Genomic DNA, 15,877 nt, shown 5'->3' with positions numbered 1-15,877 from the left:
CTTTTTTCAAAGTATATCAAATAAATAGAAACCTGTGAATCCAAAAGTCTTTGATGTTTGCTCCGTATCATAACTATCATGGGGAAGGTTCTTCTGTTGTTCCCATCACTAAAATCTCGTACCAGCAGACCTCCCAAAAGCAATTTTGTGAAAAACATTAGGATTTTTAATCATTTTGAAGGGAACTGTTCTTTTTGAAAATAATAGTAAAAAGATACATATATGTATTATTTTTTCCAAGGATCCTTTTTATATTTGCCTACTCTATTTTTTTGCTTAGAGGAAGTGTATATTATTTACAAAAAATGCTGGAAGTATTTTGACTTGCAAAATTTGAAATATACATATTTAATGCCAGCAGCTGATAATATAACTGAAACTTGGATGTCTGTGGGCATGTGTCTCAATGAGTGTTCTGTTCTTTTGTCATGGTTACTGCTTGACTCTCCGAAGATCTGTGAACTATCTTAAAAGGAGCTTGCAAGCCTATGGCTGGTTGTATTTTTAGACTTCCAATCATCTTGAATGCTTTTTGTTTGGATGTTGAAGCCAAAAGAAATTGGCCATCATGCTGTGTAAGAGTGGACGCCTGTGGGCGTCAGAATCATCATCTGTGATGCACAGAAGAGCCTGCAGTTGTCATTAGTATTCTTGTGTCTGCAAGCTCTGCTGGCAGCTGGAACTAGTAACTAGAAGTAACCTGTGTGCTGAATATTCCATTGCTTGCAGCAGAGTTTGTTACCTGCGAGCACATACTGAAACAGCTCACATCCTTGTCGTTCTTTGGGCCAAGTTTAAGCTTTGTTAAAATTCCCTTTTATTGTTCACTGCTTTATCTGTATTTTGACCCTTTTGGAAGGAAACATTAGAAATAATGGGTAGATTTCTTGCCAAGAAAAGTCTTAAATAATGTATAAGCTATGTTGCTTTTTTTCATAGGACAATATTAATTATGTTAGTACTTGTTGTATCTGTTTTAATGAAGTTTCTTTAAAATTGAGTGCCTTCTTGTGATACTGTAGGAATGTGGGGATTTCATGACCGGGATCTTGTTCTACGGAAAGCACTCTACACTATGATGAGAAGTGGAGCTGAAAGGGAAGCACTGAAAAGAAGGTGGAGATGGCAACAGACCCAGCAGAATAAGGAGGTCTGTATGGTCTAAAGGCAACCTTGTTAGCATAGAAAGAACAATTCTGAACTTGGTGAAAGTTTCGTTTGCTATCAGATTCCTTTTTTTTCCATTCTGCACTGGGGAGAGAGCTTTGTATTTAGAATGTGAACCTCAGAATGAAATGTATTCGTAGCTTTGTGGGCATAAATATGCACGGTTAGTTCTTACAGTTAGTGTCTTAGATCTTCCTAGTAGATTAATATTCTTTTCATCTGAATAAGAATGTTGAACTATTAATGTATCATGTAAGAAGCTCAAAAGTTAATTGCATATACTACTACAGAGCTCTGCTCAAATTTTTTTTACCAGCATAACTACAAATGTGTTTCATTCTCTCCCATAGTCAGGTTTAGTGTATACAGAAGAAGAATGGGAGCGGGAGTGGAATGAACTGCTTAAGCTGGCATCAAGTGAGCCTCGCACGCATTTCAGCAAAAATGGAGGCACTGGTGGTGGGTGAGTGCAGAGTATGCGTATCTGGCAGTGTATTTGTTCCAAAGTATAAGACTATCAACCAGCCTTAATGCAAGAGCTTTCGTTTTTCTGTCTAGTTTTTGTAATGAAGAATATTTAGGTTTATGTACTCAGTTCGTTTTTTCCTCTAGCTACTGACTCCCCCGAAGAGAACTGTATGTGAAAAGTAAGTTGGCAAAGCATAAAACATAATGAAGAAATAAAATATTCAAAAAAATATTTTTTGTGTACAATATATTCTGTATGCACAATTCAAACTGTATTTGAAATTATATTGCATTTTCCTTTTAAATATGTGATACCAGGGATAGGGAAATCTAATGCAGAAGGAGGATGATGATCAAATTATCAGCTGTAATTGTTTTCAGTTTCTTCTATTTTAATTTTTTTTAAATTGATTGGTTTTCATTTTACTTCTCAGTTTGTTTTCCATGTTTGTAGATATTTTTCTGTTTATATGCTTTAGTCTTCTAATGCAGTTCAATTCACATTTCTCTTAAACTTGGCCATTTACCACTAGTTTTCCCAGCTTCTGTCTTCAATTCTGCAAACTTCATGTAGTTTATAGTTTCACTATGTTCCAATCAGAGATGTCATGAAATGTTGCATTTGGCAGACTTTACCTTTATTTCCCAGACAGTTCAAAAGGCAATACCACACACTGTTGTATAGAGAACAAATTTAAATTGTTTTTCCATGGTTCACATTTCTTTTTCAAATTGGAAAGAAGTAAGGATAAATACGGAGCAGTTCGTTTTTCCTTTAAAAGAATCATGCAATGCATCCAGTGTTCAAAATAACAGAGACTCTGCAAAGAAAAAGGAACATCAAAACAGTGTTTTTGAGATGGAGTTTATTACATTCTCTACTTTAGGTACTATATTAAGAGAGCTTGCAGATTAGTCTTTGAATTATAGATGAAGCGTTCTCCTTTGGTGTCAGGATTAGCAAAAGCATCAGAAGTTGTATGTGCTTCAAAAGAATTCAGTGACAAGCTTAGGAATTATGCTGCTTCATTCACCTACAAATTTTAGTATATTTCTGAGATTGAAGTACGTGTAAAGGTGACCAGCAACTGTCACTAAACTTTCACAGATTTCTGTTCTGAGAATATATTCTTTCTGAGGCTTGAATGTTGGAGAAATAGATGAAGGGAACACTGAAAAACCTTGCTCCTACCTTTTTGTTCCCAGCATGTAAAATCCTTCAAGCAAATCAACTTCAAATCAACTGTGAAGCAAAGTCTTATTTTGAAGTGGATTTGCACATCCTTCTGTAAATGTTTTTTTTTAAAAAATAGATTATTGTTTCATTTCCGTGAAGCAAAATGTATTTTGAAACATACTTACTTTGAAAGTGGATGATACTCATTTTTAGACATGCATGTCAGCTTCTGGCTCGCTGTCTTATATGATGTTGGCATCTTGTTAAAAAAGTCAGGTGATTTTAAATGGGTAAGAAGAGAGAAAAGGTTTCTGTAGTCTTTCCATGTGTCATTAGAATTTTATTTACTGCAGCAGCACCAGGATGTTCCAAAGGTAGTATCTCAGCTATATGTAATTTGGGTTTTCAGACTTGATTAGGTACTCAGAGTAATTCAAGAAAATAACCAAACTGCTGCATCCATCGAAGTCCCTCATCTTGCAGAGGATTTAGTTTGGATCTTTTTTTAATAAAGGTAATGCCTAAAAACAAGTATTATTTTATGTGTTTGTCTGTTACAAGAGTGCTGTTCCTTTCTCACTATTTCATATATTTCAGTATATGGAGCAGTTAACAGATGCAAATAGAAAAAGGTTCAGTATTGCAAATGGTGCATCTTTTATACTAGCTGATGTTTCTTACGACTAATGAATGCTTTATCAAGCTTGTTTTTCCCTGAGAAAAAAGTTTTGAGATTTTAAAGAGTAAGAAATAAAAAGCAGAACTTGAGATATAATTTTTAATCCCCTTTGCTTAATGCAGTATTTTGGGTCTGATCCAAACCATTATGGTACATATTGGAAAAAAATGCTTTCATCTGTGTTACCTTTTTGGGAGAGCGAGTTATCCCAATACGTTTACTAGTCAGTGATGTACTCCAAGCAAGCAATCACTAGCACATGCTCTTCTACATTGTTTCCCTCTTGTTGCTGTCAAAAGTTTTGTAAGCTTTTCCATAAAAAAATGTTTAAAACAAACCTAGCAATTGCATTTCCCTATATGGAAGAAAAAGGCTTTTTGAAGTTCTTACAGATTGAGAAAATAAGACTATTCAGATGAATAAGATAACAAATAGCTTAAGGAATTTAAGGATCTTAGTCGATAAATTGTATTATATGATTGTGCTTCCCTATTTGTTGGAGTAAATTTGGTCTGAAACAAGTTTATTGCAGGCATTAAAACCTTGTGAGAGAAGACTTCATCTCTTTCCCCTGCATAGGTGGTGGTATAGAATTCTTCCTGTTAGGTTCAGTATGAAGACAGTGATTGTTTTTGGTATGTAGTGACTGTTTGGTAACTTATTTGAGGGATGATGTTCCTCAAATACACTGTTGTAGTTGGCCAGCTGAGGTCCAGTGTGTAATGAAGTTTATCTCCTCGTTGATGTAGATGTTTCTCCAACTTGGTTGTCTTTTCTTTTGTTTGGGTTTGGTGGCCAAGGGCATCCCATCCCAGTGGGGGAGCAGTCATGACTCAAGTGCCACGTTGTGTAGATATGGCATTTAAGGACATGTTTTTTGGGCGTGGTGGTGATGGGTTGATGGTTGGACTTGATGATTGAGGTCTTTCCAGCCTTTATGATTCTGTATGCATGGTGGTTTAAATACAACTGTGTGGTTGAATTTGTATTTCTGACTCGTGATACTGTTGAGAATAGATGTTTAGACTGTAGATGAATTTCACAGGTGCTGGTTTGCTTTGTAATTTCTAGTGAAAATATAACAAATCTTGCTGTATATTCTGTGAGTCTTGTCTGATATTCCTTTCACATCCAGGTATCTTTTCTAGTAGACAATCTGTTATTCTCTTTCTTTTCTTTCATTGCTTGTGCCTTTCAGACATCAGATGATGACTAGAGCAGAAACTGCCTCAAGCATCATGGATAGGATTGGGATAGCTCAATCTCTTTTTCTTTTTTTTTAATTGCACCATACTGTGTGTACTTGTATCTGTCAAATTCTTTTAGAAGGTAATTATTCTTTTTGTCCACCTTTAAAATTTGGGACTATTTTGGATGCAAAACATTGTATTGTCAAACTGTAAAATGTTACCAGTCGGTACCCTTATCTGGAAGAAATAGATGTTGGAAGGCATTTCCATACTTCTGATGAGTAAAGAAGATGAGTTTAATAGATTTTGTCCCATGATGTCTGATAAACATAGTGGTATCAAAAATTTGAGAAGAGAAAAAAAAACAACAACAAAGGCAGAAAACTCTTCAAGTGCCCTAATTGGCTTCCAGTTACATTTTATGTCAGTTTTTAAGAAATCCTTCCAAGAACAGCACTTTTTTGTCCTCATTTTAAAGTACTTGCTCACTGTGAAGCTGATTGGGTGTTAATCCTATTTAGACCCATGGAATGCTCCTGAATAAACCATATATTTTAATCTGCAAATGAAATATGACCTGTCTACTCACTCCAGCTAGATTAGGGAGATGGTAATTGGATCGATCCTGTTAAAAGGCCAACTTACAGGAAAAAAAGAACAACTTCTCTGCAGTGCTGTTTTATTGTTCAACTATCACATTCAGTTGCCCCACCATGTAGGATTCTTGTATAGATTTTTTTCTATGTGTTTTCTGAACCATGAAACTCCCCTGATAAAACTAGTTCACTGTGTCTCACCCCAGTACGTACTGATTTATATTCCTTCTGTATTCTCTAATAAAGAAATGAAAATTTTCACCTCATCCTCAGGCAAATGTTTAAGTGGGAGGGATGATCTTACCTCCAGATGTGCTGATCTATTTCAATTATCTATATATATTCAAGATGAAATGCTTAGAATTCTGATTTTGGAAATCTAAAGGAAGGTGAAAATTATCTCACTGGGAAAACCGATAGCAAAATGAATCTCCAGTTATTTCAGCAGATACTCTTTTCCATCTTAAAAACGTTTTGGTAATGATCAGAGGAAAATGCTTTGCTCAACTTTGCAAGTTAAATTCCACCTACTCAGGCTGATGTTGTTTTTTATATTGCTAAGGTAACTTTCTATGTTATGGTTAGAGGAACTAGAAGAACTTTTAGCTTTCCATTGCAGAATCTCTCTGCCCATGTTGTCATGTGAAAGGACTGTTTTTATGATTGGAAGCAGTTGTCCACCAGCAGTTTGCCTGAGATTTACCTTTTCAGTTCTAGCTACGCTACCAGACAATATCTCAGTAATGAATTTTGATGACTAATAAGCCTGCGTGGTGTCTGCAAGTAAAAACATTTTCTGTAGCTCTTACTTTATTCCCAAAAATATGTTTTTCTTTCCAATTTCTCTTGGTTTATTTCAGTAACTGGAATGTGTGTTTCAGAAGAGTAGGAGTATGAGTAACAAGGAAGAGGAAATAGCTGCCCCACTGGGTTGGTTTTCTGAAGTTTAAATGCTGTGTCTTCCAGGGTTGATAATTCAGAAGATCCAGTGTATGAGAGCTTAGAAGAGTTCCACGTGTTTGTCTTGGCCCACATTTTAAGACGACCTATTGTTGTAGTAGCAGACACAATGTTACGAGACTCTGGTGGAGAAGGTGAGAGTTTTTCAATGGAAATTGATGCCCCTATTTACCTCGGTCACTCCAAAACGAATGCCTCCTATTTATTTTCATGGAAGCTGCAGCAGCTACAAAGAGTATGATAACACTATTTGATTGAGTAAATTCTCAGCTACAAAACTCTGTTTTCCAACATAGTCACTACCATTAGCTATGCATTTTCTCCAGCAATGGACATGAGCTGGCATGCTGCACTCATAAAAATCTGCACCAGTGGAGAAGACCCCCTGATTCACAGCTGCCATGATGTTCCTTGTAAAATGTTCCCCTTGCAGTCCATCTTTCATTGGCCTGAGCAGATTGAAGTCAGAAGGTGCCAAATCCAGACTGTACGATGGGTGCAGTAGGACAGTTCAGCCAAGACTGATGATGTACTCTACAATCTTCAAACTGCTATGAGGCCTGGTGTTGTTGTGTTGCAAAAGAGAGCATATCATCTCTGGCCTGACTGGAAGTTAGAGCCTTCATTTAGTCACCGTTGCAGTGTAGCAGTCAGAGTTGGTTGGTTGTTTCTGGAAGTGCAGAAGGATCACCCCTTTCCTGTCCCAGAAGAGGGTGCATATCACTTTACCCACTGAAGGGTGTTTTGAACTTTTTTTCAGTGAGAAATTCTTATGCCTGCACTCCATGGTTTGCAAGTTTTGACTCCAGCTCGGTGGTGACACCATGTGTCTCTACCAGTAATGATGAGATTGAGGAAAATGTCACTTCCAGCCTAATATTGATCTAATAATCCCTGACAAACCTGCATATGGTATTCATTCTGTTCCCAAGTGAGCATTTATGGGACACTCCTGACACAAGTGTAAATTGCCACCATCATTTCCAAATATTAAAGCCAATATTAAGCTCCATACACAGTTCCCTGGTTATAATCCACTGATTGGCATTGATAGCTGATTGAGGCGGTCTTCATTTCATGGTGTGACACCTGTGCATGGCCTTCCAGAACATGGTTATATTTCACATTGCTATTATCATGGCTGAAATGTACCACCCACTGTCTCGCTGTGCTCACATCCACTGTTTGGGTTCCAGAAACATTCAGTAAGTGTCAATGAATTGTCAGTAGGTGCAGTTCTTCCACATGGAGGAATTCAATTCTAAACCTTTGCTTCATCTGCACTTCCATGTCAGATTCTATTTTGTTGGACTGCCCCTCTGCTGCCATCCCACCAACAGGCACCTCTGACGTTGTGGGCCAATATAATAAAATATTATTTAATAAATAGTATTTAAAAAAGAAAAATTATTAATAAAAATAAAGAGGCAATCCTTTTGGTGCTTTGTCCTTACGGATATGTTAAACATGTAACAGTCATCAAGATTTTGTTAGAATACTTTTATATCTTTACTAGTAAACAGGCTAAGGAAAGTTATGTAAAGGTGGAGTGTTTTCATTATTGCCCTTAGTGTATTTCCTGATACTTTTATAATAAAATTTTACCTGCTGTTATGACTGTTTCCCCTATTGATTGCTCCACTTCAGAGCTCTTCTCCTTGAGCTCTGAAAACAGTGTAGCACAGCTGTTACATACAGTAAAAGCAACATTAGTGTCTTTTTTCATAGTTAAAAGAAAAAAAGTAATCTTATTTTGTCATTGCAGCATTTGCACCTATACCATTTGGAGGAATTTATTTGCCACTTGAAGTTCTACCTAACAGATGCCATTGCTCACCTCTGGTTCTAGCCTATGATCAGGCACATTTCTCTGCTCTTGTTTCCATGGAACAAAAAGATCAACAGAGAGAGCAAGGTATGTATAAACACAAAAATATATATAAACATAAAACTCAGGAATATATTTTAAACACAATGCACTAAGTACTTTCATAGACCTGTAAGCATATGTATCTATCAGAAAGGAAGCAATATCCACTAAATTTTATTTTTTACAGTCTAGACCTTAGTGTGGAATCAAAACTGTGAGCCAAGAACTATTCAATTCTAATCTTTGCTTTATCACTGTGTCTTTTTACATATATAAATAGCTGTAATTGTAGTTATCTGCTGTGCTTCTAAGTTCTTGAAGGACTGTGTTAATTAGGGTTTGTAAAGCATTTAGAAAGCTAAGTGTGAATTAGGTAATGAAAGGCCTCTTCTAGTACACTAAATGTACTTGTTTTTCCATTTTAAAACATCTAGTGAAAATGTTTTTATACCTTATCTTCTGTTTAACTTTGTAATAGTGACAACAAAGTCTGAACAAACTTTTGTGTGTCAGGTTTGAGCTTCTTGGATACAGGATTAAAATTGACAAGAATGTCAGGAGTGGATTAATTCCTGCGCAAGCAGCCCAGGAGGTAGCTGTAACTGCCCTTAACTTGAAGACCTCTTTGTCTAATAGATATCTGTGAGAAGTAATACAGCACTTGGTCGTCCTACCCTTCTCTTGCTTCCCAGCACCCAAATCCAGGGTAGTTAACTAGCTACTACTGGGCTTGATGTGCTGAGAATTTTCGTAAGCCAGACTGCTGTTTGGAACAGTCTGGGTGCTCTCCCTCATTAGTAGAAAGTCAGTATCTCGTAGGGAATCCATCTCTCACTGTATCACAGAACATAGTGGAATAGTTCACCTGGAAGGGGTCTTCAGAGATCTCCTAACTTCCTGACCTTTTCAGGACTAATCTAAAGCTAAAGCATATCGTGGAGGGCCTTACCCAAATGCCTCTTGAATGCTGACAAACATGGGGCACCAACCACCTCTCTGGTAAGCCTGGACCAGTGTTTGACCACCTTATGGTAAAGAAGCCATTCCAGATGTCCAGCTTGAACCTCCCCTTGCTCAGCTCTGTGTCATTCTCTTGCATCCTTTCATTGCTTACCTGGATATGTGTCTAACTACAGAAGTTAATATCTTCATACTGCGAGTCTGACTTAGCTGCAGCTACTTGCAGAATAAGTGATAGAAATGTCAACAGAAAACCTTAAGTGATTTAGAGCATGTTAATATTTGATTCTTCCCCGTTGGCACTGAACCTATATCCTACATAGCTGGATTATTGCTAGTGTTGTGGTCCACAAGGCTACAATAAAATTTTTGCTGTATTAGTTGCTCTCTTACTCCCAGTGTTTGGTCAATGAGTAACACTGCTTGGTGTTGTCAGTGAAGAACTGATGTAAGAGCAGAAAGAAAAAAAAGCAACAACAAAACCAATGAAGGAAAAAAAGCATTTCTACTAGTGTTTGTAGAGCATTATCGTCATACAACAGCTATTTTGATTACTGTATATTTATGTTCTCAAGGATTCTGTTTGTGATCTAATTACTTATATATATTTTTTTTAATTATTAGTTTTGGATCAAATTAGGCATTGTCATACTGAAAGTTACTTTGCTGGTAATTATTCAAATCAAGTAGCCATACTGAATCACACCCTTTGCCCTTCACTGAGGCTTGTTCCTGACAAAGATGCACCCCTGTACACACAGGTAAATATATATTCATATGCCATATGTAGGTACACAAACACTTTTATATATATATATATATATATATATATATATATATAATACATGCAAAATTGTCAAATTAGTAAAAGCTTTACTTTAAAAAATTTAGACTTCAGTCAAAATGCTTCCAAAGTATTACGGATAAGACTGTTCACTCATCTTTGCTGCTTTGCTAGGAGTTGTCCTTTCTGAAATTTCTTTTGTATCTAATTTAGTCCTGCTGCATTGGTTTTATGCAGATCAGCTACTCAGTTTTTGCTAAATCTCAAAGGTGAACACTCCAGTAGTCAGCTCTACCTCAACAATTAGCATAATCGCCTGTGTGGAAGCTTCACTGGATATGTATTGGATTAAAGGGAGACATGTCCACCCAGTTATTTCTTTTCCCTTTCTATTCTTCCCCAAGTGTCTCATGCACATACAAAACAGTACCTAGCACTGAGAGTTTACAGTTGATAAAACAAAAATAAATAAAGGAAAAACATCCCCTAAACCTAAAACAGAAGCAAAAACAACCCCCAGCAGCATTAACACAGGCCATTTTAATAAAATCATGGGAAAAGCCTAATAAATTCAAAGTCAAAGAAAATATTTAGAAATTTTGTGAAATGGTAATTTAGTTGCTCCCAGACCTAATATTTACACAATTGGCCATTTAGATTGCCATGAGATTTTGATGTTAGGACATTCTCCATATGTATTATAACAGTTTACACTACTGCTATGTTGTGAAATGCTAAGCCAGTAGTTCTAGAGCTTGCGTCTGGTTGGAAGCCAGTTAGATGGATTTAAATACATGTTTGAAGGAACATAGACTCCTAAGTAGGTAGACTGTAAGCATTCAGGCTCCTGATTTCATTGCTACCACGTTCTTCTGAGAACAAATAGTCACCTGAGTCACCATTTGGCGGTCTGTACAAAGGGGTGGTGCTCTTTACTTCTGTGTCTTCCGTAGTGCTGGAGCATAATTAATGTAGTGAAAGTCTAATACTTGAGCACTGTTGTTGCTTTAAGATGGTTTACACTTCTATAAGCCATTTTGTTTTTCTGGTACTTCCTATGAAAAATGGAATATTTTGATGATAGGTTTAAATGACCATTATTGCTGAAGCTCCACATTTTAAAAAATCATTAAGCTACATAGCTCATTTAAGTTTATGTAAGTATGGGTATAAAATGAATTAATCCAGCTGTCATCTACAGATTGCTGTGCTGACACCCAGCACAGAAAGAGGGGTACGTGTGTGGCTTTCCAGTCTCAAATCAAACTTCTAACTCCAGCCTGCTGTGGATAAATCTTGTCCACTTAAGCTTCCAGTTCATGAAATTCAAAGCTAATAGTAAGCAGATCAAGACAAGGCAGAGCTCAGATGAGCTCATGTCTGTCTTCGCTCCTTTGGTGGAGAAGGGAAGAGTGTTTTTTGCTAAAGATGTGATGTGGCTTTAGAAGAATCCAGTGAAGAGGAGCTTGACATTAGCTGTGAGTCCTCCACGTTTTTTTGCTGGTGACTGCAGAGGTGTTTTAAATCCCTAATGAATGTATGTACTCATAAATGTGGAACATGTGGTTTTTGAGATCTCCTGAGTGAATTTCTTTTAGTTCTTCTTCCCAGAGAGTGGGTTAGAGGCAACTGAATATCTTACATTCAGTTCCCTAACACTGCATGCATTCCATCTGATTTTGGATGTGTTTTGGTATTTCCCATGGTTATGGGACAGCGAGCACGCTGCAGCTGTGCAGTTGTCAACAGAGAGAAAGCTGTTCATCGCTATGTTGAAACGAGGAAAAACTGTTGAAGGACAGATTTTATTATAAACATTTTCATGAAAGATTCTGACATCCAATTGAGTCCTTCTTCTTGGAAGGAACTGAGTTTTTTGTTGTTTTTTTTTTTTAAGTGAGATTGCATGATATGGGCAGCACTGCATGTTGCACGTGGCAGCCTTAATGTTGGTGGAAACAGAATCATAACACAAAAAAGAAAAAAAAAAAAAAAAGAAAAAAAAAAGTTGATCTGTAAGTTGGATATCCAGTGAGAAAATGAATCCAGCCAACTTGCTGAGCCTTCAGTAGCACAAAGATATTCCAGGGATCTGCAAGGAGATGCTGGGCAATGGCTCCAGCCTTTGCATTACACACCGGGACAGTGCAGCAGCCTTCCAACTCAATCTGTAGAAGAGCTCTAAAAAAGCTTTTCACATTGGAGCCATTTTCTAAACATTACACTGATGAATGATGTGAAATGCCCTGTGAGAAATTGAAGCCTGCAGAGCTAATTCTTACATTCTCCATACCATTAAGTTACCAGGTTCTACGCATGTCTATTAGAAATTGCAGAGTTGTCTTCCTGTAGAACATGCCTCCGTAATATAATAATAGTATTTATTTTGTATGATCTGGCTTTACATGTTTTACTGCAGGGTCTGGAATACACAAGCGTCAATTCTATGAAGCAGCAGAGAACACTTGGCATTCAATCTGGCGCGAAGGGAATGCTTTGGCATTCAGCTGCAAAACTGGTTGCTGTTAGAGACTGCTGGCAGCTAACAGCATCGTGCTTGTTCTTCAGATGCTGTGACAGGAAATAGATTGGCACACGGATGCTCTTGTATCTTGCCAACACAGAGGTGTTGGCAGCTTTGGTATGGTGGAAGGGAGAGGGCAATTGTGAGGGTCAGAACAGGATGGCAAAGGCACCGCTGTACGTGGCCAGATTTTGAACTGTCAGAAGACTGAGACCTTTGAGCTCCGACTTCTTAAAAGAAGCATCTCTTATAGCCAGGCACAGTATTTATACTCTAACCTGAAGAGTATTTCTCCAGGTAATAATAGAGATATTGTATAGGCAATCAGCACTTGAAGCTGATCAGTCTCTAGCTGTTCTGTACTGTATTTGCTGTTAGAAAGGGGGAAATATTTCAGGAATTACCTTCTACAGGCAGTAGGGGGCAACATTTCCACGAAATTCAAGAGTTTTGACCGTTACCAGACCTTCAGATAAGATGAAAAATAAGCATATTTTCAGCAGTTGTCAAGCTATCTGAATCTAATACCAACTTAACAATGTTAATAAAAATGCAGTTTACATTTCCTGCATTCTGCTAAGAGTAACACTTAGCCAAAGCTGCTCTGTCTTTGTTTGATAGCATATTTTCTGAACTGCAAGAAATGCAGTAATCAACACATAACCAATAAATGCCACAAACTTGCAGTAATTCACCACCATGTTGCTGCATGATTTCTCTGTATTCTTTGCTTCTTGACTTTGCTGGAATAGCTACGTAGGTATAGTCCTTAAGGGCTGTGGCACAGAAAACTTAATTCTTTGACTGGCTGTCAGAGAAACAGCAGTGACCTGCATTGCTGAAGATCCTGCCCGATCCCTCAGGAGCTTTCTGACTGTTTTCTAATGAAATGGAAGCAAATTGCTGGTTTTAATTAAAGCTGACAGTGCTTTTCTCTTAGTTTATTGGTGGTGATGGATGATAGACACTCCATGAAATCAAAGTGCGATCTCTGCATGCTGAGTGTAAAGCAGAGTCATTAAGATATGTCAGAAGGCAGAGCTCTGGCAGGGAGGGGCAAGAACAGAACAGCCAAAGCAGATAGAGAGTGATGCTGGGTTATTACAGCAGTAATGCTGTTTCCCCTGCACTCAAGGCAGGTCTTAAACTGACCTCTTAGCTCATATATATGTTGATCTTTGCTCCTCAATTATGCTAATTCACAGTTTGAGTCCAGAACCCCTGTACCAACTGCTTGCTTTGTCAAATAATGCTGTTATCAGTATATTTTTATTTCTTAGCATGGTTTTGTTTTCCACTGACAAACCTGAAAATGAAAATATTTAGCAAACGTGCACATCTGTATGAGATGCAGAGGAATAATTCAACATTTTATTGCTTTCAGTTGTTCTGTCTCCGGGAAGTACTTCTTGTGCAATCCAAAATGGTGTTGTTATCCGTGATGCCTCTGGTGACTATTGCCAGTAGCAATCAGAGCGTTACTCTCCCCTTCCTCTGTCACGCAAACATCAAAATAGGGATGAGCCAGTACTGTGGCATATCCAACTTCTGGCCTTTTTCTTTACCCGCGTTTTTTAACTGCTTCTCACAGCTTGATCTTTTGTCTCTGTTCCACGCTCCCACCCCGATCCTTGTTTTATCTCTACTTTAGCGGTGATCCCCCTGACTGACTCTGAACATAAGCTACTGCCTTTGCACTTTGCGGTCGATCCTGGGAAAGACTGGGAATGGGGAAAAGATGACAATGACAACACCAAACTGGCCAAGTAAGACCTTCCTGTGGCTTTAGTATGAAGCAGTAAAATATCTTGAGCCATACCTAATCTAAGTACTGAGAGAGCTGCTACCAGAAGGAGCTTTGTTCTTGTTTTCTGGCTACATGGGAGAGGAGGTGGGTGGGTGGGTGGGTCTCCAGCTGATGGTCACAGATCAGGCTGCTGTTGTGCTGGCAGTGTTATCTCTCCATATACGCTTCTTTTCTCAGTGTGTTTTTGACTGTGTGTTCCTTTCTGTTTTCATCCTTAGTTTGATTCTGTCTCTTGAGGCAAAGCTTAATCTTCTACACAGCTATATGAATGTAACGTGGATACGCATACCATCTGAAACACGGGTAAGGTAAACTTCCTCCTCAGTCTAAACCAAATAAGTGATATGAGGCACAATAAGGTGTTGTGTAGGGTAGGCTGCATGTCCTGGCCAGCTGCCTGAAACCACCTGTATCCTAGCAGCAGAGACAAGTCACTTGTGGCACACAGTCAGTGCCTCTAGGCTTGTAGATTTCTAGTGTTCTGTCTTTAAGACAATTTCTTGCATATTTTTGCAACTTACATTCCGTTCTGAAGTGTATTTTCTGGCTTTATCTTTCTCTTATCTATTTCAGTATCCCCTTCAGTTCAGAAAAATAAAACAGGCATTCTCTAACTACTTTTTTTCTCAGAACCTTGGCTTGCTCTCCTAATACCACTGTTAGGTCACTAGACCCCAGCCCTTTCTCTTTTTAAGAACAGATTTGGACTCCTGGACAGCCTCCAGTGTAGACTGGCTGACAAAAGGCCACAGACTGGCAGTGAACTGGAGCCTGGTTCTTTTAAAAAACTATCTTAGAACTATGCCCAGCTGGCACCTCATCAGCTGCAAATTTCTCTGCAAATTACATTGAATAGATTGAGGGGTTAGTCTAAAGGCGAAAGGTTGCTAGGAGAAGATGGTGGTGATTTAGACAGCCTGCACAGATGGTATTTGAAAGGAGGAACACTACACAAAAGGAAAAAGAGTTTAACAAGCTGCAGGAGAGGAAAAAAAATCCATTTTTCTATAGTTTCACCCTAAAGCAGTGGCCACCACATCAGAAAAAGGAGAGGCAAAATTGTCCTGTAATTGTAAGCTGTGAGCCTGAAACGACATGAGACCTGCGTTACCTCTCCCTGCTTCAGGATTCCAGACAAGAGGACATTTAAGTACTCAGGGACAAGAAACAAGTGTGCATTTCTTCAGTGAAGGTGTATACATCTCCAGAGTGGTTCTATATCACTATGGTTAGTTGAGTGTTTCATATTTATCTTGAGCAGATTGGTGTTTTGTGATGCCTGGATGCAAAACTAAGTTTTGCAGGACTAAATGACTGCAGACAGATTTGAAATTGTCCTAGGATCCTCTTACTACACATTGTCAAGGAAGATACTTCATCACCTTACCTAAAACATGACTTGGAACTCAGATGTCTTGCATCAGTTTTATCTGCATTTAATTTTCAGTAAGAGTGAGCAGACCTTATTGGTCTATGTGATTAAATTTGCTATGTCAGACAAGATGTTTAGCTCTGTTGCATTGTAGCACTGATGTAAATGGACTGGAGGCCTGAACAACAAAGAAATTAACTAAGTTGTTTTATGAACATCAGGAATTCTGAAATATTACGACAGACAGATTTGTATGCTGCACACCCCTCACAGCTTTCAGCAGAACCTTGCTAATTTTCCATTGCTGTGGTATCAGTTCTCTT

At 38.1% G+C, this 15,877-nt stretch overlaps 1 protein-coding gene across 2 annotated transcripts in view; it reads left to right on the top strand.

The window, feature by feature from the left end:
* Positions 1 to 15,877, top strand: part of OTUD7A (OTU deubiquitinase 7A) — a 136,056-nt gene that overhangs the window by 92,506 nt on the left and 27,673 nt on the right. The window contains exons 9-14 of one of the 2 annotated variants that reach the window (XM_048956804.1): positions 1,023 to 1,150; positions 1,518 to 1,630; positions 6,244 to 6,371; positions 8,003 to 8,152; positions 14,027 to 14,141; positions 14,401 to 14,485. In XM_048956804.1, coding sequence (XP_048812761.1) covers positions 1,023 to 1,150; positions 1,518 to 1,630; positions 6,244 to 6,371; positions 8,003 to 8,152; positions 14,027 to 14,141; positions 14,401 to 14,485 — 719 coding nt within the window. The remainder of the gene's footprint in view (positions 1 to 1,022; positions 1,151 to 1,517; positions 1,631 to 6,243; positions 6,372 to 8,002; positions 8,153 to 14,026; positions 14,142 to 14,400; positions 14,486 to 15,877) is intronic. The other variant, XM_048956805.1, reaches the window with a different exon arrangement.

Source organism: Lagopus muta, chromosome 10 (genome assembly GCF_023343835.1).
Source record: "Lagopus muta isolate bLagMut1 chromosome 10, bLagMut1 primary, whole genome shotgun sequence".
Classification (NCBI taxonomy): Eukaryota; Metazoa; Chordata; class Aves; order Galliformes; family Phasianidae; genus Lagopus; species Lagopus muta.
This window is presented reverse-complemented; position numbering and strand designations above follow the sequence as displayed.